Here is a 23,223-nt window from a genome sequence, read left to right on the forward strand (position 1 = left end):
ACAGTTTCACAATATTGAGACCAATGTCCTGTAGTATCACAAAATGAACAAAATGGTGAAATTTTCTGACGTTTGTTTACTGTTTTGGAATTGATATTAAAATTTTCTACAGTGCACTTTACGGTGTGATCAGAAAAAGACGTACCTTTAACTCTTTGTGCTGCAACTACACCTTCCACTTCTTCTGCCAAGAACTGCATCAATCTAGTAATATTACCTTCGTTTAGTTTTTCACGTTTGGCATAGATAATCCAGCGGCAACAAATATCATTGGGGAATGCACGAATAATTTTTGGCACTAGGATTCTACCGTATGCTTCAATATTTTCACCCAGAGCAGTTAAAGCTTGAATTCTTCTGTTACATTCTATGTAAAGATCATTTAGATGCGTAGGAGATGGGTCTTGAATAACATTTAAATGTTCTAAGTAATCTAAGTGTGATTGGATAATTCGATCTTTATTTCCATATCTTTCCTCCAACATTTTTTTTTGTTGTTTCATAGGTATCTTCTATTACACTAATTCCATCAACAAGGCGTTTAGCTTCACCATCTAAATAACTTCTGAGGAAAACATGTTTATCAATTAAACTATAGTCACAGAAAGATGTGGATTGGCATCTATAGAAGATTTAAACTGTTCCCAAAAACATTGCCACTGTTCAATTTCTCCTGTAAATGACTGTAGTTTAATTGTTGGCAATTTAACTGTATATGGTTGAGTCAAAGGCACTGTAGTAGGAGGGTCGCCAATTGTCATCGCTAAATCATTGGTATCCATATTCGAAGCAGTAACATTATTTGGAGTTGGCGATAATTTATTTTGAATAATTTTTCGTGCTTTGAAAATTACGGATTCACCAGTATCTATGTAGTTTTCACACTGCAAATTATCACTTCCATATTCATCGTCAGAAAGGAAGTTGTGAATTTCGTTATCTATTAGTTTCATTTCATTTAAAGCAGTTGTTAAGCGATTACAAATATATTCAACTTTCTCAATTGCGAAATCATCGTTCAAAGTATCAATTTCAGTAGAAAAGCAAGAAACATTACTTCGCACGGCTTTCCGCTTTCGTTTCAGTTGCGTCATTTCGTCTACAGCTTCACCGGTCGGCGCCATTGCCCGAGTAGTAGAAAAGAACAAAAACAAAACTAAGTTTTAATGTCGGAAGTAAAATATTTCAGCAAGAATAATCCAACAGTAGGAAGTATAAATTCAAGGTCCTGTTTCGTAAATGGTTTTTTCGACACCAGATATTAGGAGATAGTATTTTATACTTATTTATTTCCTATCATAAACATGAAGTATAGAACAAGCAAAAGAACATCTATAAATAAAAAAACGTAAGTGATGCCATTCACAAAAAAGGTAATGTTATTTTTAATAGTTCGCTGGCTTTGCCGCAACAACTTCTCACATCTCGCATCTTTAAAAATGTGTTTGGCAATAATTTTCTTATTGTTGCTGATAGATTTTGGATGAAATCGCATCACTTTGAATAGTATCATTCTTTTAGAAATATGGGTTTAGCAACAATTTTTCATCGTATTTCTTATGTCACTGTTTTTAAGAGATTGGCATATTTCATTTTCATTTATATATATATATATATAATACATTTTTATTGATTTTTTCTTTTGATAAAGTTGTTCTATAGAGTAAAACTTTGCGCGGAATTTTTTTGTTTTTTGAGTTTCTTTCATGTTATTTTTTGCTTATTTCACTGTTTGTAAGATATTGAAAAGTTTTGCATAATATTTTTTCTTCAACGGAAAGTTGGTTAATTTTTTTATATGTAATGTATTTTTTAAAAAATTTGTGGATTTTTTTCGGAAGTTTTCTGCAGAGTAAAATTCTGCGCAGTTTTTAAATTTAACGGTGTTCCCTTCAGGCATTTTTTACGGTACGTTTAAAAGCCAGACGATGGCTGGCAGCGTAGCTGCTAGTTTGTTAATAAAAACGTTGGAACTTGGATTACAACATAAAGATAAAAATTTCAGGCTGAAAGATTTGGCGGAAATACTTTGTTCCTGAATATTTTCTTTTAAATTTAATGCTAATTGCATTTACCTTTTTTTTATTTATGTTCTTTATTTATTCATATTTCTATATGAACTCTGGCTACACCTATTACAGAGATCTGTACCTATTACAGAGTTCCTTGATGAAAAACACGTTGGCATTATAACGAAAATATGTATAAAAACTCTGTATACAATTTTCGCTTGGTTAATTTGTTAGAATTACTTACCCTGCGAAACAATGAGTGGCTGTTACAATCCACTGCGCGTTTATGAGAGCACCTCCACAGAAATGACCATTAGGTTCGCTGTATGCATCTTGAAGAGATACTTGCCATGACCAGCTGTTGGGGATCACTGGTTCACCACCTACGATATGATCTAGAGAACTATCTGGCGAATTCCAGATCGTTTTCGGTTTGATGGGCGGATTACCACACTCCTTTGGAAATTTAACTATAGGAAAATCTAAAAATAAATAAATAAATAAAAAAATAAAAAAAAAAAAAAAAAAACTGATGTGTACACCACATGATTTCCTTGTACGGAATATTAAATTATACGCATTTTTTCTTGCATTTCATTTAAACTTATTGGATTGAATTAAATCTACTTCGCCGACAGCGCATAAACCACAATAGATTAAATGCATTCTTTAAAATTCACTCACTTTACCATAGCGAGACTCTGGCGCTATATACACTTAACAGTTTTATATTTTGTTCATATTATAACTCAGAATGCATAAAATTTACATCATTTAAAGAATTATCTAATCGTTGCCACGTGTCCTATTCAAATACTATAATGAAGCTAGAACGATGTATAAAAGAAATCAAGCAAACAAAACAAAAAAGTAACAGTTTTTCACAGACGATTGAGTATTTCTCATTCAATTAATTCAGTTCTCACTTCGCGACAACGCAAAAATACATAAAAACTCAAAATATCTGTATTAAAAATTACGAAGTAAATTTTAAACACTTATTTCCTTGAAAACATTCCAGAAAGGATTAAGCATGATTTAATTCGCAATAATAAATGAAGGCGTTATCTTTGCTTTTTGCGAAGCTAAGTTTCTCTAGATTGACAACAAACCCACTATCGTGCAGTTCGTGCAGTTTCAAATGTAAACAAGCAATGGCAGCCATCAAAAAAATGATTAGGCTTAGCGGCAATTAAACAACTTTAAAATTGTTGATAATTCTAAAAATATTGCCTACAGATTTACTAAAGGCATAAAAACCTTAACTGGAATATAAGAACAACATAATTCAATCATTTTTAAAGCAAAAAATGCACAATTTACAAACATATAAGAGTAAATAAACTGAGATCACTGAGCCGGGTAACAGAGTGGATATATAGATAAATATATACCTTTGGTGCGGCCGATTGTTTTATATACGTTTGGTGCGGCCGATTGCATCCAAAATATGAGGTGCACATCTACATGTTATAGCAGTCCTATATACAAAATTTCAACGTTCTGAGGCTACTCGTTTTTGAGTTATGCGTTAATACGTTCGTACAGCCGCCACGAAAAATTACCTTCAGAATTCATTTTAAAGCAGTTTTATAATTTTTTTGGATGAAACGAGTCTTTTATTCTGTCCTTACGTACAGATATCACACTAAAACATAGTTAAATTGCATTCGATAGCTGTCAAAATGGATATTTTCGTTGAAATATGCTGCCTGAAACATTTCACGATTACAATACTTCCTTTTTGCTTCATACAAGGAAGTAAAAAGTGTCGGTAATTCATTAAAGTGTCAGTAAATATACTTCATTCTCACTCAGTTGGCGCTTCATTGCAAATGCCTAACACAAACAAAAGTAAATGCTATATCTTTCAGCCATGCTGGTGGATTTGGCCACATTCATATATAGAGGTCTACTTTATCGGTAGTAGAGATTATTTAACTATTGACTGTCAGAGCCATTATCTTGCGACTTGTTTATATGCGTTTTCTCTCTTTTAGAACGCGGTTAGGTTAGTTAAGATTTCAGAGCCTCGTAGGTAGTGATCTAGTTATTTATTCATCCAGTCATTATTTTTTAGTTTCACATTTCCGTTTTTGTTAAACCGCCGGGTCGGCGTAGTTTGTGAGCGTCAAGTGAACGCAGCTGTTATTTCTAAAGTGGAATAAAAAGGGCTTTAAACCCTCCTTACGTGTTTGTGTAAATTCAACTTCGTAGCAGTCACTACCACAATTACTGACAAGTTGGGGCCACACGACACTACATTGGCGCCCGAACATCTTACGAACTCTGATGGCCGAAAATTGGATGGAAGCTCCCGTACAACTCCAACAGCAAGAAATGGCGAACCAGTTAGAAGGGTTTGGATACCTGGTCCAAACGATAATAGCATCTATCAAGCCAACCGTCTATTTCGACGGAAAAAATTCGGTGGCGATATTCTTAGAAGGCCTCAAAAGTCACATCCAGTTATATCTTGTGCCTGAAAGACAAGCAGTTGCCATTGCCACGTCTGCACTAAGAGGACAGGCTTCACTATGGTGGAAGAGTATAGGGAAATTTTTATTAGGAGAATTCGGAGGCCAAACATATACCTTTGAAAATTTAAAAATATCATTATTAAAGGCCTTCCCCATAGTGAAAGACCGAGCAAAGCTAGAAGCCGAACTTTATAGTTTTTATCAACGTAATATTGAAGACTTGACGGACTTTATTCTGCGAAAAGTTAAGCTGACAGACATGCTGTATGGAAAGAAACCCGACACAGAGGTAATTGAAATAATTTCACCAAGATTGCTACCCGCTGCCCAAGATTACTTGGAAATCCGAAATCCAAGCACCTTGCAGGAACTCTTCGAGTTCGCGGTCAGGTTCCAAAACCGAAGAATAGTGGGAAAATCTAGAGGGGCATCGTATTATCAAGGTCCCTGAAGGCAATTCTCAAATCAATAGACCGGTAACACAAATCGCCCTTATGGGGAAAAGAGGTATCAAGCCAACTCATCGAAGCTCGAAGGTCAAGGCGCAAAAAGGAAATTTGAAAACAACCGTCCGCGTACCCAAAAGGCTGAAGTTGAAAAGAAAGCTTTAAACGATTAGAGGGGCCTGTAAAAGCGAGGGTCCAGACCCCGGAAGTTTCGAAAAAACCCTCAAGAAGATACCTAAACATGGTCGTGGTAAAGATTTCACAGTTACCAATTGTACAAGTCCTGGTTGGCGATGTACCAGTGGAAGCCCTCATTGATACAGGGGCAGAAGGTAATTTTATGAGTGATAAATTTTTCAAGAAGAATTTTAATAGGTTACGGTTATTTAAAAATAAAAACACAGATATTATAGCAGCCGAAGGAAAAACCTATCAATGGAAATTATCATTAAAAATACAGATAAAAGATGAGAGTCTTAAAGTTTAATTTTTGTAGTGAAAAATTTACAGAATCCAGTCATCTTAGGCATGGAGTTCTTAAAGGCCGCGAAAGCCAAGCTCAATTTTCTGGATAATTCGATCATGATGGAAATGGATCGGAGGGTAGTGGAACCAGTGAAAGATACCTAAACATGGTCGTGGTAAAGAATTCACAGTTACCAATTGTACAAGTCCTGGTTGGCGATGTACCAGTGGAAGCCCTCATTGATACAGGGGCAGAAGGTAATTTTATGAGTGATAAATTTTTCAAGAAGAATTTTAATAGGTTACGGTTATTTAAAAATAAAAACACAGATATTATAGCAGCCGAAGGAAAAACCTATCAATGGAAATTATCATTAAAAATACAGATAAAAGATGAGAGTCTTAAAGTTTAATTTTTGTAGTGAAAAATTTACAGAATCCAGTCATCTTAGGCATGGAGTTCTTAAAGGCCGCGAAAGCCAAGCTCAATTTTCTGGATAATTCGATCATGATGGAAATGGATCGGAGGGTAGTGGAGCCAGTGAAAGAACCTCAGGTAGACTTGAGCCATTTGAGTGTCCATGAAAGCCAAGCCATCCAGCAAGTGGTGAGTAGTTTTTCAAACTTGTTTTCAGAACGGCCTGGTAACTGTCAAATTCTAACACATGATATACAACTAACTGCCGATAAACCCTGTAGGACTAAACCCTACAGGTATGATCAACAGAAAGAACAAATTATTGAGAACACATTAAGGAAATGCTGCAGAACCAGATAATAACGCCCATAAATAGTGAGTACGTGAGTCCAGTCGTACTATGTAGGAAAAAGACCGATTTCCCTCCTTCGGATAAAAGGGCTTGGAAATTTGCTATCGATTACAGAAAACTCAATAGTATTACTAAGTTCCCGGTTTACCCTTGCCGGTTATAGAGGAAATTATTAGAAAGATTGAGTCTACGAGATACACGACTACGTTGGACTTAACGTCTGGCTACTATCAAATAGCAATGAGACCAGAAGATAGACGTAAAACCGCGTTTATCACAAAAGCGGGCACTTATGCATTTTTACGCATGCCCTTGTAAGGATCTTAAGTTTTACTAACGTTTATTTTATTTTAAATCTTTACTATCACTTCTTATTTTCTACTTCCGGCCAGAATTATAAGCGTTAAATTATATATGCAAAGTTTGTCTGGCGAACGCCAAGTATTTAAGTTGTGGCTTTTTGCCAAGCGAGAGAGAGGAAGCAGTGAGTCGAAGCAGGCCGCTTACCTTAGAAGTTTTACTCAGTTGCTGGTTGCCGTCCAGGCCAGAGGTTTTAATCCTCTTGATAAATTTTAAACGTATTGTAGGGTTCACAGTTCTCTGTACTACATACGCTTCCTGTTAATATAAGGCCAATCTTCCACGTTTATTATTTTAAAGTTAACTTAGAGTTTAGTTCTATTTTTATATTTTTACGTTAGACCCCAAGCAGCGGGTCTGTGTATTCCGAAGTACGGAAGTTATTGTAAATAGAGAAAAATAAAGGGTTTTGTATACCCTTCTTGTGTATCCTGTTTACTTCCCACAGTTTTGAACATAGCTTTAGTAAGCTCTCTGTTCCGAGTCAGGTCCTTGCATGTTCCCGAAGAAGGTAAGAAGGAACATTGAACCTGATAGTGGCGCCCAACGAAGAAGAATAACCATGGCCGAGTTTCAAGAAGAACCTGTGCTGCCTGCAGAAGCGGCTCAGAATCCAGAAATGCCAGCTGCCGCCCTGGAAGGATTTGGTTACATCGTCCAGACCATGCGCGCTTCGATGAAACCAGAAGCAACATTTAATGGAAACTCACCGGTAACCAGTTTTTTTGGAAAAATTGGATGACCACTTCATGCTCTACCCCGTGCACGAATTTCAAAAAGTTACCTTAGCTACCAGCGCTTTGAGGGGCCAAGCGCTTAACTGGTTCAAATGTATAGGCAGAAGTCTCTTGGGTCAAGCAGGAAGTCCCACCTATACTTAACGAGAATTTCAAGACTGCCCTACTAAAAGCCTTCCCTGTTGTAAGGGATCGTGCGAAATTAGAAACGGAACTTTTTAGTATATATCAACAAAGAATCGAAAACCTCTCAAGCTTTATTTTAAGAAAAATTCACGTCTTCAAACTCTTGTATGGAAACCGTCCGGATCCTGAGATAATTCAAATGATTTTGCCGAGGTTACTGCCCCAAGTGCAAGACTTTATTGAATTAAGAATTCCGACTACACTGGAAAAGTTATTTGAGCTAGCAATCCAGTTTGAAAGTAGAAGAACGGCGGACGTTGAAAGAAGACGCCAATATCAACAGCGAAACCAATTTGGTGCGCCAAGACTACAGCAAACTCAAGCACACGGCTACGGAAGCAAAGTGAATCAGTGGGCAAGGAAACCCGAGCATTCAAAAACAGCCGGCGAACGTCGACAGTTCAATAGCAATCCAGGAAAAAAGTCTCAAGGCCAGTGGAAAAAGAAGGAAAGCACGGAAATGAAAAATAATTTAAACTAAAACGGATTTCTGCTGACGGGAGGGTGCGGAAATCCGAAGGCCACGAAAACCCCTCTTCCTTCAAGTTAAATACAGTAATGGTGAAAAATTTGACTCTTCCGAAGACTGAGGTGTTGGTGAATAATATCCCAGCCACCGCACTCCTGGATACAGGCGCGCAGTGTTCCTGTGTGGCAGAAGATTTTTTTAGGAAGTATTTTCGGAAATACCGCATATATAATTCGGATAATACGACAGTGTTAGCGGCGCAAGGAGAACTATGTAAGTGTATAGGTAAAGTACCGCTATATGTCCGTATCAAGGACGAACAAGTAAAGGTGATGTGTTTTATAATAAAGAATCTGCAAGCACATATAATCTTAGGAATAGATTTTCTTTCAGAAGCACAAGCAACGCTGGATTTTAATGAAGCGTCCCTTAAGCTGACAATGAAACCAGTTCGTGCAGAAAAGGCTGAACCGCCGATGTTAAATCTTGACCACCTGCCTAATGACGAGCAAGGAAGAATCCGACAAGTGGTAAGTGAATTTGCTTCGTTATTTAGTGATATTCCAGGATTTACTCAGGTTACTAACCATAGTATTGACACCGGAGATTCAGTGCCAGTTCGCCACAAAGCATACCGGTATGATAAGAATAAGGAAAAAATTATAGAATGGCATATCACCGATATGCTACGTAAAAAGATCATAACGCCCATCTCAAGTAGTTATGCTAGCCCGGTGGTTTTATGTAAGAAAAATAATGACTATCCTTTGACACATCCAAAAAGGTGGAGATTCGCGATTGATTACCGTAAATTAAACTCCATAACTAAATATCCGGTATATCCGTTACCTATTATTGAGGAGATTCTAAGGAACATAACATCCACCAAATATATGACGACTTTAGACTTGACGACTGGTTATTTTCAAATAGGGGTTAGGCCTGAGGACGTGCCTAAGACTGCTTTTATAACCAGGTCTGGCACTTATGCATTTTTGCGTATGCCGTTTGGCCTTTCAGGGGGCCCGGCAACATTTCAGCGATGTATGGACATTGTGTTAAGACCTGTTCTTGGAAAGTCCACATTTATCTATTTAGACGATATCATTATTACTAGTGATAATCTCGACCAACTTGTACAGGATTTAAGACAGGTGTTTTCTTTATTAAATGAGGCCGGTCTAAAAGTTAATGTCGAAAAGTGCAAATTTGCAGCCCCTGAATTAAAATATTTAGGTTACAAAATATCTCAAAAAGGAATCGAGACAGATCAATCAAAAATAATTGCTGTACAAAAGTATCCGACTCCAAACACGGCGAAGAAGCTCTCTTCTTTTCTAGGACTTTGTTCATATTATAGGTCCTTTATAAAAGATTTTGCAGCTATCGCTGAGCCATTGTTAAAATTAAAAAGGAAAAAGGCAAGATTCTCGTGGACGGCCGAAGCCAATAGTGCTTTCGAAAAATTAAAACAAGCATTAACGCAAGCCCCTGTATTGAAATTTCCTGAAAAGGATGAGAATTTAGAAATTTCAGCGGATGCTTCGGATTATGCGGTAGGAGCGGTACTTTCGCAAAATCAGCAGCCCGTGGCATTTTTTAGCCGAACTTTAAATCAAACACAAAGAAACTTTTCCGCGACCGAGAGAGAGGCACTTGCAGTTCTGTTAGCAGTGCAAAAGTTCCGAGTCTATTTTGGAAAGGCGCCAATAACAGTGTACTCTGATCATGCGGCGGTAACTAGATTGTACTCAGGGAAAAACTTATCCCCAAGGTTAATAAGATGGGCACTCAAGATACAAGAATATAATCTGGTAATCGCCCACCAGCGGCCGAGCGGTAAAGTCGCTGAACACTGGTAGTTCGGTCCGAGGTTCGAATCCCGCGAACGGGCTGGCTGCATGGGCGTTTTCGTGGTTTTCCCTATGTGTAACGTGTATACGAGCCAGTTTCCCTTAGAAAGTCCTCCACGAAGGCATCCCTCCTCTTAGGCAGATAGCCCTCGAGGCTTTGCCATAAACACAAACACACACATAATCTCGTAATCAAGCATACCCCCGGAAAGGAAAATATCGTAGCAGATGCCCTATCAAGAATTAAAATAGATGAAGAAGGTAATACCGTAAAGGTGGCAATGCGCACAGCATGTACAATAAATTCCCGAGAAACTGTAATAACCGAACTGGGTAAGGATCCTGAGTTTGGAAGCATTTATGAGTATTTAAAGGATCCTGAAAATTTTAGCCACCAAGATATTGTGGCGATAAGAAATAGGGCGGCCCATTACGAACTAAAAGATGGTCTATTATTCTATACAAAAACTACAAATTCCAACAACGAATTTCGACCTGTTATCCCAGCTAGTCTTAGATTAAATATCCTGCAGGAGCTCCATGACAGCCCTTTAGCTTCTCATGCTGGTATTCGGAAAACTATCCAACGCGTACGCGAGGCAGTCTATTTTCCTGAACTGCAAAAGTTAACAAGGGCGTATGTCCAGTCCTGCCCAACATGTCAAGCAGTTAATTATATTAATTTCCGCCCGGCCGGGTTTCTAAATAGTATTAAATCCGAATTTCCAAATGAAATAATCGGCATCGATTTATTGGGCCCTTTCCCAAAAAGTCAGTTAAACAAAAGTCGCTATCTCCTTGTTATAGTTGATCATTTTAGTAAATGGACCGAAATTGTTCCCTTAAAACGAGCCTCCGCGAAATTAGTTACTGATTCTATTTTAAATAAATATATTTTAAAATACGGGGCGCCCCTAAAAGTTATATCGGATAATGGTCCTCAATTTGTAAGTAATATATTTGAAGACATGTGCCAAAAACTGGGCATACGTCATTTAAAAATGGTCCAGTATCGGCCGCAATCAAATATAGCGGAACGGGTCAACAGAAATATAGTGAAAATTATCCGTAGTTATGTTAAAAATTTTCATAAAAGCTGGGATAACTATGTCAATGAATTTGCTTTCGCCCTTAGGACCGCAAAACATGATACAACGGGCAAAACTCCTGCTGAGTTATTTCTAGGCAGAAAGATTATAACGCCGTTAGATAAATTATTTTATGTGCAACAAAGAGCCCCAGAATTTAAAATGGGTGATATAGAGAAACTAATTAAGGAAGCAAAGAAGAATACTGAAGTAGCACAGAGAAAACAAAAATTATATTATGACTTGAAACGACGGGGAGTAACTTATAAAGTAGGGGATGAAGTTTTAAAAATTAAGCATTCACTTCCTTCAGCACCAGAAGATAAAACTGCCAAATTTTTTCCACGATTTGAAGGACTATATGTCATAGAAAAAATAACTCACGCTGTAATAGTGTTAAAAGCTAGAAATGGTGAAACCTGCTCCGCAAACATTGATCAAATCAAACCCTACTATGATCGTAATAAAATTAAAATTTTCAAAGATCTTTTGCAGGACCCGGCACGGCAGATACCGCAGGCACAACCTCCAGAGGTGGAAAAACGACAAGTACAAGGGCAAGCCATTAAGAGGCAGGAGCAAGTGAAAAGAAAGTTTCCCCGCGGAAAAATTGAAGGTGGCAAGAAAAAGAAGCCGTTCCACCGTCCAGAAAAGAGAGCTCACGAACACCCCCAGAATGAAGAAGGGAGAAGGACGACGTATGCAAAGAGAACCAGGAGAAATAACGGCAACTATAACCCGGCTCTAAAACGGAAGATCTACTCATCCGACAGGACTCTCCGCAGCAAATGTCCCCGAACTGCGGAAGGGCCATCAGCGACGGAGGAAAAGTTACAAGGAAAATTTGAACGGCCAGCAACGAGGTCCAAGCAGGAACACGAAAGAAGTTTCCCGGTTCCGCCAAGACCAGCTGCCATGAAACGGCCAAGACCACAAGCAGAGGCGAAAAAGAAGGTATTCAAGGGTGACCGAACTGGTGAAAAAAGGAAGCTTCCAGAGGAAGGCACTGAAGGGCGAGCCCGTACAAGAAGGAGGATAAATCAAACAACTATCTGCACTACCTTTAAGGACTGGGCCCAGAAAAGAATGTCCGAATATCACAAAGATAAGTGAAATTTTATGTTACTTTGCAAACTTAAGTTAATCTTTCATTCTTACTGCAAGTGGCAGATTTCAAGAAGTTTTACCTCATGCGAGGTCTACCTTTATCGCCAAAAAGGCGAGAAATGAGTTGTTACCGATTTTGGTATTATGTTTTTCAATTACTCGCGCGTAAAACTAAAGTTGATGTATAATAGCGTTGTGTAAAGACTTGAATATTGTAAAAAGTTATTGTATAAATATTATTTAAAACATTCTGGCAAGAAAGAAGTTTTAGTCTGAAAGACTTTTTGAAATGTATTAGTTCAATGTAGAAAGAATTGGCACTTGCTTTGAAAAGAATAGAAGTTAACAATGTACTACTAAAGTATGCTTTCAAATGTGTAAAATTAACGGCATGTTAATATGTTCTTATATACAATGTGAACTGTTATTTTAAATAATACCGTGATATGGTAAAAGTGAAAGTAATGTTAAATTTTTTTTTATTCGTGTGACTGTAAAAAGACTAAATCATAGTGAATATGTGTTAAAGGTTGAATGATGTAGTTAGGCTCTCTGACGCTACACTTCAGAGTTAGCCACTTTCAGAATAGTACCTCAGGGTTTAGAGTTGAAATTAGGGTGTGTTACGAGGTCTTGGTATGTTGAATTTTAACACGTTAGTGTTTTGATTGTAGGAGGCAGTGTTGAACACGTATACATAAACACATTCGTGTTTGGTGTTTTCTTTTACAACACATGTCAGAGAGCACGGGGAGAGATAATTAAAATAAAGTGATGAATGAAATAAGAATGTTAAGAGAAATATAAATATTCATGTTACTTGCCATTTCATTGTGTAACATTTCATTAAACTAGTTTTATCTGGAAGGAACCAGATTTGAATAAAAGCTCCTGTTTAGATGCAGTACAGATGAAAAAATTGTGTATCCTGGGAGCTGCTATTGTAAAAACAAATTTCTTTTTTTTAAATTTCTAGTTTCTAGAGAAAAATGTTTGTAAAAGATTGGCCTCGCGTTAGATTCTAGAGCTAAAAGTTTTCAACAAGGTCGTTTTAGACCTCAGTTTCAAACTAATTAACTCTGGCGGGAAGTATGTAAGGATCTTAAGTTTTACTAACGTTTATTTTATTTTAAATCTTTACTATCACTTCTTATTTTCTACTTCCGGCCAGAATTATAAGCGTTAAATTATTTATGCAAAGTTTGTCTGGCGAACGCCAAGTATTTAAGTTGTGGCTTTTTGCCAAGCGAGAGAGAGGAAGCAGTGAGTCGAAGCAGGCCGCTTACCTTAGAAGTTTTACTCAGTTGCTGGTTGCCGTCCAGGCCAGAGCTTTTAATCCTCTTGATAAATTTTAAACGTATTGTAGTGTTCACAGTTCTCTGTACTACATACGCTTCCTGTTAATATAAGGCCAATCTTCCACGTTTATTATTTTAAAGTTTACTTAGAGTTTAGTTCTATTTTTATATTTTTACGTTAGACCCCAAGTAGCGGGTCTGTGTATTCCGAAGTACGGAAGTTATTGTAAATAGAGAAAAATAAAGGGTTTTGTATACCCTTCTTGTGTATCCTGTTTACTTCCCACAGTTTTGAACATAGCTTTAGTAAGCTCTCTGTTCCGAGTCAGGTCCTTGCATGTTCCCGAAGTAGGTAAGAAGGAACATTGAACCTGATACCCTTTGGGTTGTGTGGGGCCCCGTCAACATTCCAGAGAGCTATGGACATTGTTCTAAAGCCTGTCCTAGGAAAATCGACTTTAATCTATCTAGATGATATAATTATAACGAGTAGTACGTTGGAGCAACATATTAAAGACTTGGAAGAGGTTATTAAGTTATTAAAAGAGGCTGGTCTTACAGTTACCGCATCGAAATGCAAGTTCGCGACAAAATGACTTAAATATCTGGGTTATAAAATTTCGCAAAAGGGTATAGAAACTCAGGATTCAAAAATAAAAGCCATCAAGAATTTCCCACCTCCCAATACCGCCAAGAAACTTTCTTCTTTCCTTGGGTTATGTTCTTATTATCGGTTGTTCATAAAAGATTTCGCGAATATTGTTGAACCTTTGTTAGTAATTAAAAGAGAAAAAGTAAGTTTACGTGGACAGCAGAAGCAAATACAGCATTTGAAAGGTTAAAAGAAGCACTCATCAATGCACCTGTTTTGAAATTCCCGGAAGGGGACGAAAACCTGGAAATTGCAGCAGACGCGTCGGACTTTGCCGTAGGTGCGGTTCTCATGGAGAATGGGCATCCTTTGGCATTTTTTAGTAAAACTTTAAATTCTACTCAAAGGAATTATACAGCTGCGGAGAGAGAAACATTAGCCGTATTAATGGCTGTACAGAAATTTCGAGTTTATTTTGGAAAAGCGCCAGTAACAGTCTTTTCGGATCATGTGGCTGTTGGTAGACTTTACCCGGGGATAAAACCCAACGCCCAGATTAATAAGATGGGCTTTAAAACTTCAAGAATATAATCTAATAATTAAATAGGAAATAATGTAGCTGACGCACTATCCCGAATAAAACTGGACGACGAAGGGAATGAACTCAGATGCGCTGTGTTGACTAATAAAATTTTAGATTCTAGAGAAACAATTATTGCTGATCCTGAATTTGGAAGCATTTATGCTTATTTAAAAGACCCCGAAATCTTTGAACATACAGATGTCTGCGCAATAAGAAGTAGAGCAGAAAACTATGAAATAATAGATAATTTATTGTTTTATACGAAATCAACAAAGGAAAATTTTGAATATAGACCAGTCATCCCAGCCTCTCTTCGATTGAGCATTTCGAAGGAATTACACGACGCGCCACATCGGGTCATTTAGGGGTCAGAAAGACTATAAAAGGGGTACGCGAGGCGGTATATTTCGCGCAATTATACAAAATAGTAACTGCGTATGTCAGGTCCTGCAATTAATGTCAATTAATAAATGATATTAATTACAGCCCGGCCGGGTACATAAATAGCATTCGCGCTACATTTCCGAATGAAATTTTAGGCATAGATCTTCTTGGTCTTTTTCCCCAGAGTGAGTTAAATAAAAATCGTTTTCTTTTAGTAATTGTAGATCATATTTTAAAGTGGACAGAAATTGTTGCACTTAAACGCGCGTCAGCCAAAACAGTTGCAGATGCATTCTTACACAGGTACATTTTAAAATACGGTGCACCGATAAAAGTCATTAGCGATAACGGTAAACAATTCGTTAGCCAAATTTTTGAAAACATTTGCTCTGGACTTGGCATATGCCATATCAAAATGGTTCCGTATAGACCACAGGCAAACATCACAGAAAGAGTTAATAAAAATATTGTAAAAATAATTCGAAGCTATGTTAGCACACATCACAAGCGCTGGGATGGCTACATAAATGAGTTAGCTTATGCTTTAAGAACAGCAAATCATGATACTACTGGAAAAACTCCAGCAGAATTAATTTTAGGACGTAAGTTAATTACGCCACTAGATAAATTATTCTTTCTGCAACAAAGGGAAGAAGAATTTAAACAAAAAGATATACAGAAACTTATCGATCAGGCGATTAAAAACTCAGATACGGCAAGAAATAGACAAGTGACAAGTGACGGAGGACGCGGGCACTGTCCCTTTACCATTAGGTTAATCGGTATAGCACCGTGTCCACCCCTGTCTAGAGACAACACCAAAAAAGGGAGATCTACACATGAGAGCCCCCAGCGCCGAAGCCCAACGTCGGATCCAGGCCCCCGTGCCGTTCACTACCCAAAGAGCCACTGGGAATTTATTAAAAATCAAATAAAATTTACATGTCTAAACAAGGGTTAATAATGACAAAAGAAATAATAAACATAAATATTATATGAGATAATATTAAATATGCTTAAGTTAGCCAGATATAATAAGAAATGGTTGAAATAGTAAGTAACTGTATGATAATAATTAAAAACAATAAATATGGAATTATAAATAAATTTGGAATACAAGAAGAATTATAATAACATAAAGGTTTTAACATGGGGGAACGGCACCAAGAAGGCATGAACGTTACAAATAGCATTACAAGTATTGAAGTACCAAGGACATTAAAGGTTGGAAATTAACATTCCAAGTGGGTAGCCGGTTTTGTTCAAATGCAATATATAAAACATACACATCACTATAAGTACAATATAGATGGTATATATCGACGGTATACTTTCAACTCCAACAGTGCAATAGAAATAATAAATTAAAAATACAATGCAGGTAATGTGTGTACTAAAACAATAGTTTCAATGTATAAACATAGTGAGGATATATTTAAAATTGTAAGTACAAGACCATGTTGATGTAATATATTTTGTCTTTTACAATAAGCAATATATATATACTATTATTTACACAGAGATTTAAGGCATATCTATTTAGTGCAGATACAGATAGCATTGCAGGTGGGACCAATACAATAAGTACTTGCAGTGAATATGCGATGAACAAATACAACACTTAAGTAGGTAAGTACCAGAACGATGAATATACAGATATGTATGCATTATCAATAAAATACACAAAAATAATAGGAGTATACATATGTAGACAATACGCATACAGGGAATATACCTATTATATTAATAAGTACATTGCAGAGAAACATTGTGGTACACATAAATATATATATGCGAAAAGATCGGAGGTGTTTGTTTTCCTGGTTGATACATATAAAAGAATACATAGACTGCAGTTAAATACATTATGCATAAAAGTAACAATAAGAAATATATAGAAAAATATATAATACGAAATCAGAAGGATACCAGAAATATATATAATATAATATTCATACCATACTTTAAATAATAATAAGTGTACACAGTACGATAGTCATACGAGACTTTAAATACCCAAGACTGGGAATGCACACATATAAACTTAATACCCAAAAATTGTGCATTAAAAAAAAAAAAAAAAAAAAAAAGAAGATATATAAGACAATAATAATATTATATATTGAATATCCTGAAGTATACACTATACAATATGTATACCCTACATTAAATGCCTAGGACTATGAGTGCGTACCTATAACTTATTCCCCATACCATTACAATATAGAGACAAGAGGTGTAAACAAAGAAATTATATATATATATATATATATAATACAATATTCATACCATACAGTAAATAACAATCAGTGTGCAAACCTTACATTAAATGCCAACACTAAGAATGCAAACATATAAGCTTAACACCAATAAGTTTTGCATAAAAATGCCAGAAATATGTGTAACACAATATTAATGCCATACATTGAATATTATGAGGGATATACGAAACAATATACATACCATACATTAAATGTCGAGAACTATGTGTGCAAAAAATAACTTAATCCCCATACTGCGACGGAATGGTTACAATGTAGATACAAGAAGTGCAAACAAAGAAATATGTATAAGAAAAGATTCATACTAGATAGTAAATAACAATCAGTGTTCATACAATACATTAAATACCCAATGCTGGGAATGCACACATATATACTTAATACCCATAAGTTGTACATAAAAAAGCCAGAGATATATGCAATACAATATTAATACCATACATTGAATACCATGAAGGATATACTATACAATATACATACCATACATTAAATGCCGAGGACTGGGAGTACATACATATAACTTAATCCCCATACTGCGATTGAATACGTTGCAATGTAGATACCAGAAGTGCAAACAAAGAAATATGTATAATGCAATATTCATGCAATAAAGTAAATAACAATCAGTATTCATACCATACATTAAATACCCAACACTGGGAATGCACACATATAAACTTAATAGCCATAAGTTGTGCATAAAAAGGCCAGAGATATATGTAATACAATATTAAAGCCATACATTAATACCATGCATTGAATATTATGAAGGATATACTATACAATATACGTACCATACATTAAATGTCAAGGACTATAAGTGCATACGTATAACTTAATTCCCATACTACAATTACCTAAACAAAGACTTACAGGTCTTTTGTTGAAGCAATTCAATAAGTTCATGCCAATTGTTTAGTGATAGGTATAGGGAATATATACAAAATATGCTGATATAATGTTGACAGCAAGATTATAAATACAATCAAACATAATCAATGATATAAGGGCATGGTGAAGTTACAATAAAATTGTGTCAAAGAAATTCTTAATACATTACAATCGATACATTTAAAGAAAGCATGTGAAAGGGAGAATCATATACAAATGAACAGTTTAAGACCACTGCTATACCTTGAAAACATAAAGTTTATGCAGTTTGGCATAGATCAACACCATAGTCGAAAAGAAGAGACATTATGGAAGATATCGTTTTCACCAGGTGAGGTTGTTTCACCATAAATTTGGCAAATGCCTGTACATTAGTTGATGGCATCTTAATATGATGAGCACGAGTGAGTTCACACGAAGTAAGATAATGTTCGGGAGTTCCCGTCTCCCCACAGACGCATAAGTCTGTATTTGTTGTACGGTGTCTGTGAAAGTAGACAGGGAACGGCCCATGGCCAGAGATGAATCTTGTAAGGTGAGGATTGGTAATCTGACGGCAAGAAATAGACAGAAACTTTATTATGATCGAAAACGCCGTGAAGCAGATTTTAGAGTAGGTGATAAAGTGTTAAAGCGGAAATTTTCTTTATCAAGTGCCCGAGATAATTTCACTGCAAAATTGGCTCCAAAGTTTGAGGGCCCCTATGTAACACAGGAAATCAAGGGTGTCGTATTGTACCTTAAGAACGAGAGAGGGGAAACCCGTAGAGCAAGTCCCGACCAGGTGAAAAAAATATTACAATCAAAATGATTTCGAAATCCTTAAAAATTTATTACAGGACTCAAGCGCAAAGGAAGTGGAAGTTCCAGAATTAACGCCGTCCGCTCCGCCACTCAAGAAACAGAGAACAGAAGAGAAACCTAGCCCTTCTACAAGTCATTCTAGGGTCCCGAAAAGAAGGAAGGAAAATGGTCACACTCCAGCATTCAAGAAGTGCAGGAAATCAACGCCGCCTCGTAAAGAATCTTTGGTAAACAGGAAAAGACCAGGTACAGCTTCCCACAGTAGAAAATCTGCATCGAGGAAACCACTTCCAGGGCCAGATAGTCAGGAGCAAACAAGGCCGCAGTTAATGAGAAGAAAAAGACAGCAAGAGGAAAGAAAAAATTGGCACCAGCAGAAAAAATTCAAGCAAGAATCCAGACCGGAGGCCGCCAAGACCAGCCGTCCAGTGGCCAAACGGAAAAGACAGGAACCCGAAGACTACGACCTCAAGAGGCCGGCGTACAGAGGGCAAAAAAGGAACGTCCCCATGGAGGAAACTCGAAGACACCAAAAGTGGAGATTAACTTCCATGAACTCTGTACCTTGGGATCAATTTTGCCAGAAGAGGATGTCGGAGTTCCAAGCATCGAAAACTCAAAGATAAGTTTAAATCTTCTATAATTTTTTTTTCCTGAAATTTTATGTGTAAATACGAAGTTCTATGTGTTGGCGGAAGTCAATTTGTCTCGGTTGAGACTTAGTTTTGTTTTACTGCCTTTAGCTAAGGCAAAAACATTATTTTCTTTAAGTGTAATATCTAAGAGGAAGCAGTTCGTGTTGGTCGAAAAACTGGTTCTGTTATGTTAAAGCCAAAATTTGGCCGAACGTAAAATAACTTCGTATTCTTGTATTAATGGAAAATTTAGTTTCAGTGCCGCCAGCTTGGCGAAGAAAGCGTGAAGTAAATTTTTATTTTCTCTTATTCAACTTATGGTAAATTGTAAAATTCATATGTATTAGAATTTTGTAAATATAGGTAAATACTTGAAAGTTACGTAAAAGTAGAATATAGTCTAGAAGCATAAAATTTTAGATGCTAAAAATAAATGCTCAAAAGAAACGAGTTAAAACTTAAGTGTTAAACAGTAGATAAAATCATGCTTTAGAGCGAAAGCCTGCATGTGAAAAAATGAATGAGGGGGAAAATTAGAATGAATGTGTTTTTTTAGGGTTCTCCACCTACACTTGAATTTAAGAATGTTAAACATAGCTCATCGAGTTTCAGTATGTTGGATTAAGGTGTGTCATATTTGGTCGTTTGAATTCTAACAGATCATTGTGGTTAGGGGAAGTGTTGTAATACAAAAACACGAAGATTCCCGTTTGACACCCCACATGGTGGAGAACCAGGGTAAAGTTAAATTCATGTTTGAATATTTGAGTGAATGTGAATTTAAGCAGTTAAATAAGGAAAAGAAAAGGATCGAAAACGAAAATATTATCGATTCTTAAGAAAGTGTAAATCATAATGTATTTGGAATATACTGATACTTATTCCTTCCAGATGCTGGAAGGAAGAGAAAAAGATTGATTGATGAAGACCAAACAGCAGAAAGGATCCTGTAAGAAGATATTGTATTCTAATCATCTACAGAAACGATTGTAAATGTTTTAGGCAAAAGTTTGTTTTATGTAAACGGAGCTCTTGAGTCTTAGGTTAGAATATGGCAACTTTTCAACAGGTCGTTTCTAGGACCTGCTTCCAAGTTTACCAAATTCTGGCAGCGGAAAATGTAAGGTTTATATTTATTTTAACTAATACTTATTTTAAGTTTAAGCTATCTTTCCTGTTAAGCCTTTACTCCCCCCAATGCCTGAGTATGTAAATTGTAGTAGAGCGTGCAGTATATTCAAATTTAGCAGAAGTAAGATGAGTTTAAATAGAAGGCAAACGAGATTGTAAATGTGCTTCTTGAATCGCGAACGTGAAGGTTGCTAGGTAGAAATTTAAGAACCGCGCGTTTCGGCCTGTGTGCCTATATCGGCAGTTCGTTGAATCTTTCAACTTCTTAATCAGTAACCTTGCTGAATCTCAGCTGTATTTTAGAACGCGGTTAATGTAGTTACGATTTTAGAGCCTCGTAGGTAGTGATCTAGTTGTTTATTCATCCTGTCATTAATTTTTAGTTTCATAGTTCTGTTTTTGTTAAACCGCCGGGTCGGCGTAGTTTGTGAGCGTCAAGTGAACGCAGCTGTTATTTCTAAAGTAGAATAAAAAGGGATTTAAACCCTTCTTACGAGTTTGTGTAATTTACAGTTCATAGCAGTCACTACCACAGTTGCTGAGAAGTTGGGGTCACACAATACTACAGAGTATAGAAAAACTGATTTAAATTGATAGTTATAAATTAGGACGTAATTTACAGAAATTCAGTATTCATACATTTTTATGCCAATAAAATACCCAATTCTGTTTTTGATATGAATTCTTGTAGAATTTATAATTATTTTAGTTCTTTAGAACTAAATAATAACTTTTATGTCACATATATCATGATCAAAGATTACATCGAAATAATTTGAATTCCTCCTGGATTAAACCTTGCTATTGTCTGTTCCAAAATGCCCGTCCAAGTTTGAGTGAATGCGCATAAGGAACGCTGGCAGTTCTGAACGTTATTTATTCTCGGCAAATGAGTAGCTTCATAGACTTTGTTATTGTTGTTTGCTTCTTTTTTTGCCATATGTAATGTCGGCAGAAGTCATTTTTCGGTAAATCTTCGGATTATTGTAACTTGGCAATTTTTTGGCGAAAATTTGGCGACCAACCCTGCTATAGTAACCTGCTAGTTTTTTTTTTTTTTTTTTTTTTTTTTTTTTGACGCCACTTTGTTTTTACGAAGTAAAGGCTTTTTTTTAACTCAACATTTTTTTTCCAACAATCTGCTAGCCGAATTACGCTTAGGCTAGAACTTTTATGGAACAAAAGTGATTAATCATGACGAAGATTAGGTGCGAAATTGATAGAAAGTGTAGAATCGCCCACTGCTTGCCGCCTTTTTAAGAATTGCATATACACGGTATCCATGTACACGTCGACCTATTTTCACTTAAAAAAAGTCCCAGAATTGCACAAAAATCGCATTGCGCACACTCTTGACTTTATTCATGTACACATCGACCTATTTTCACTTAAAAAGTCAAAGAAAATTCACAAAAATCCAATTCTTCTTACTCTTGTAAAAAGCGCCAAACAAATACGTGGGCGATTCTTCACTTTAGCAGCGAAATTTTTTCAAAGTGCTTATTAGCTAAAATCACGATCGGAATTTTCCGGAAAATGTTACATGGCATGTCTCATGATCTCTCATTTCTCTGAGACAAAATAATCTGTGATTGGAACTGTGTACTTCTCAGATTATTGCTAAAGTCCTACCTAGTAACCTTTATCGCCTTACCAAAATGTCGCCAAACTACCTGTTACCATATTCCAAAGATTAGCTGTCATTTCCCTGTAAATAGCGTCCAAAGAGCCATTCCTTCCCTTAGCACTTACCTGTTTTACCATAATAAAAGGTCGCCAAACCGGTATAGTGGTTAGCGCCGCTGACTGCCATGCCGTAGTGACCGGGTTCGAATTCCGAAAAAGGCATGGATGTTTATAAATGTAATAGTGTTGATGCTGCACTCTAACTATGCGGGGAGCCGAAAGTCCTCTCGCGTGGTTTGGTGAAAGGGGAGAGGGGTGGGAAACTTTCGGACCAGTCCCCTCCAGGTAGCTCTCCATTAAAATGGGAGGTCCACGGTAATAATGGGAGGTAATAATTCTCATACATTATGCTGTTCATTTTCAAAATTTGTAGTGATCTTAATTAAGACACAATAACACGCCGAATAAATACTAATTCAGAAGTCAAACAACAAAAATCAGCGTTATGTTTACAAAATTTTCACAGGACTAGTTTCGATGGTTTTACCGAACCACCATCCTCAGCTGCAAAACCGCAAATGAACAAGATAGGAAATAATAATTAGATAAGATAAGAAAGCCTGGACAAGCAAGTGGCGCCAACGTTTTTAAGAATTGCATATACCCGACGACCTATTTTCACTTAACAAAAGTCCCAGGATTGCACAAAAATGGCACTCAATTAGCTATAAAATTGCACATATTTTGCAGAAATTTAACTTTCGGATTGTTTATTCTCCCATCAATAAAATTCCGAGTTCCATACTCAAGGACCCCATTCCGGATATGAACTCCTGGGGTATTTATAGGATTCCTTGCCAGTGTGGTTTAATTTACATTGGCCAAACTAAGAGAGCCTTAAAAATTGCACGTCAAGGAACATGAGGCATATGTTAGAAAAAAGGAAACACAGAAGTCTTCTGTTGCTCAACATTGTTGGTCCGAAAATCACACTTTCAATTTGTCTGCTGCCAAAACTATTCAA

General features: G+C 36.5%; 1 protein-coding gene across 1 annotated transcript in view; it reads right to left on the bottom strand.

Annotated features, from left to right (window-relative positions):
• Positions 1-22,386, bottom strand: part of LOC118179538 (chymotrypsin A-like) — a 43,894-nt gene extending 21,508 nt beyond the window's left edge. The window contains exons 1-2 of the mRNA XM_085810231.1: positions 22,326-22,386; positions 2,257-2,494 (exon numbers count right to left, since the gene is read on the bottom strand). Coding sequence (XP_085666357.1) covers positions 2,257-2,494; positions 22,326-22,386 — 299 coding nt within the window. The remainder of the gene's footprint in view (positions 1-2,256; positions 2,495-22,325) is intronic.
• Positions 22,387-23,223: the final 837 nt, after the last annotated feature.

The sequence above is a fragment of the Stegodyphus dumicola genome, chromosome 2 (genome assembly GCF_044657685.1).
Source record: "Stegodyphus dumicola isolate Sdum_Otavi_A_Nest chromosome 2, ASM4465768v1".
Lineage (NCBI taxonomy): Eukaryota > Metazoa > Arthropoda > Arachnida > Araneae > Eresidae > Stegodyphus > Stegodyphus dumicola.